Source organism: Berghia stephanieae, chromosome 5, assembly GCF_034508935.2.
Source record: "Berghia stephanieae isolate SIO BIC M18660-M18661 chromosome 5, UCSD_Bste_1.3, whole genome shotgun sequence".
Taxonomy (NCBI): domain Eukaryota; kingdom Metazoa; phylum Mollusca; class Gastropoda; order Nudibranchia; family Aeolidiidae; genus Berghia; species Berghia stephanieae.
The window spans coordinates 3,879,727-3,882,226 of NC_088364.1; the positions used below are offsets into that span (position 1 = coordinate 3,879,727).

Below are 2,500 nucleotides of genomic sequence, written 5' to 3' on the forward strand. Positions count from 1 at the left end.
TTGTTGCAACCGTTGATTTACAAAGGATTTTAGGGTGATTCTATTCGGGCCTTATGCGGCTGTGTGGTCTAGTGGTGTGTCACTCGCCTTCCAATCTGACAGTTCAGGGTTTGAGTCTCGCTCTGAGCTGTGCATAATTATTGAGTCCTTGGAAAAGGCTCTTAACGTACATTATCTCAGTGTCCTTAGGTGTAAAATGAGTACTCGGCCGTTTTAAGCGTTGTCTCTGTCCGAAAAAAAGTATTATCGCTATGTCATATCGGCATGTCTCGTCCTACATGTTAAGTGTTGCTGTAGGCTAGGGACCCATTGTAAAGCGCTTTGAGCATGTTTTGCAGATATTGCGCTATATAAATGCTTCGATTTTTATAATTCTTATTCTCGTGTTGGCGATTACAATTTAAAGGCAACTAAACAGGATTTGGGGTTTTTGTTTGTCTGCAACAGCAGAGAAAAGCTTCCAGTTCTTCTCTGTAGTCAGAACACAAGTTATAATACACAATAACATTACAACACGTGTTGATTAACTCTAAAATGTTAGCCACAGTAGCTAATCGTGCACGGTGGCGATTGCTAGTGGATTTGGAAAGGATAGGGCTAAGATCAGACAGGTCAATATATTGGTTTAAAATTTCACTTGTCGAACTTGTCACATGACACACAAAAATACAACAGACACCGTTACCATCATACATACGAATGAGTTTCAATTCCTTTTTGTTCCATTTTTGTTCAGGATCCGTCTGTGTTTGGGATGACGTGGCCAATCTAAATTTATTTGCTTTGACCAGACGAGCAATCAAGATGCTGTTAAATATAACCACACACACAACACTCAATGGTCGTAGAACACCAAATTCTGTTATAGTCATTGCGTTCTCTACTTTGCGTTTAAAATCTATTTTTATAGTCCCTATAGACTCAAAAATAAACACAGTCAGTGTAATAGTGAAGGAAAGAGGTAAAAAAAAGAGGACAATTAATACAAAGCACGTACGACATTTTGTAAATATGGATTTGACATGGAATGGACACACCACACAGGCCATTCTCTCCGCTGATATGTAGGCCAGTGACAAACAGGAGCTGGTAATGAAAGGATCTGTAATAGTTGCGAGTGTCTTTCTATGCGACCGAGGCATAAGGTAACGGAACTGAGTTACCAGGTGCGCCAGGCAGGTAAGAAAATCAAACACGGCCAATCCCATTAGATTCATTGTGAAACTGTCTTTAGAAATACCTCGACGGATAAAAATAATCATGTTGATGAAGTTTGAGACTAGACCAAATAGTGAAAGGATAATGGTCAAACTTATATCCATAAAAGTACCCCAAAAATGGTTATAGGTAAATGGTAAAGTTGTACGAGAGATGGTTATATCAGTGTTAACCCAAATAAAGGAAAAGTTCGATATGTTGTTGAAGTGCATCCAAAGATATAAACTGTTATTGGAGTAGTCTAGTGGAGTTGTAGTGTAGTCTGTGGCTGCTGTCCGGGAATCCATGACACTAGTTGTGAAAATCTGTGAAGTGACAAAATAAACACAATATAAATAAGACTGACGAAAGGATAAAGCACATGAAATGGTTAAGAAAAGACACAATATTTAAAGAGAAAGAGTGAAGCCTTACTCTGACATCATAAGTAGAAAATCACACCTTGTGGTCACTAAAATACTTTTCTAGTTGCCAAATCAAATCAGACTAATGATAGAAAAATACTTTTTAAAAAACCCAAAACAAAATGAAAGGAAACGGGAATATGCTACAGAAAGATGTTGACGATATTATTCGATTTGTTTAAGACAGGGACATTGAATGGCTTATAAAGAGTCCAAAACAATTTTATTAAAAATACCACACGCTTATCAATTGCATACTTCACTTTATCATAGCATTTCTATCTCTTTATTTTTCAAAGAATTTTATATTCCTCTTAGTTCTATAGGAGAAGAGAGGTGGAGAGAGAGAGAGAGAGAGAGAGAGAGAGAGAGAGAGAGAGAGAGACAGAGACAGAGAGAGAGAGAGAGAGAGAGAGGATGGACGGAGAGAAAGTGAGAAATGGAGGTATGTAGAGAGACGGATAGATAGAGCTGGAGAGTATTGCCGAGTAAGAGAGATATGGAGAGAGTGGAGAGAGATACACACAGGGAGAGGGAGAGAGAGAGAGAGAGAGGGAGGGTGGATGGACACAGAGAGAGTGAGAAATGGAGGGATGTAGAGAGAGAGATGGAGAGTATTGCTAAGAGAGATATGGAGAGAGATAGATAGAGAGAAAGAGAGACTGAAAGAGTGGAGGGAGAGATATATAGATAGACTCTTCCAAAAGGTTATATTTTGACGTTTGCCACAAACATACTCAAATACAAAATAATTAGACAAATCTAAAGAAAATGGCGCTTTCAACAGTTTTTCGGGGATAGAAGATAAAACATAAACCAAACAACTGACGATGTAGCATCAAAATTATAACAGTTATAGCTTTTTACAGTGTCGAATA

The 2,500-nt window shown here is 38.2% G+C and overlaps 1 protein-coding gene across 1 annotated transcript in view; it reads right to left on the reverse strand.

Annotated features, from left to right (window-relative positions):
• The window catches only part of LOC144974049 (uncharacterized), a 12,287-nt gene that overhangs the window by 23 nt on the left and 9,764 nt on the right, over positions 1-2,500 (reverse strand). Inside the window, exon 2 of the mRNA XM_078916937.1 lies at positions 1-1,523. This exon is cut by the window's left edge and continues 23 nt beyond it. Coding sequence (XP_078773063.1) covers positions 411-1,505 — 1,095 coding nt within the window. The 5' untranslated portion in view covers positions 1,506-1,523 and the 3' untranslated portion in view covers positions 1-410. The remainder of the gene's footprint in view (positions 1,524-2,500) is intronic.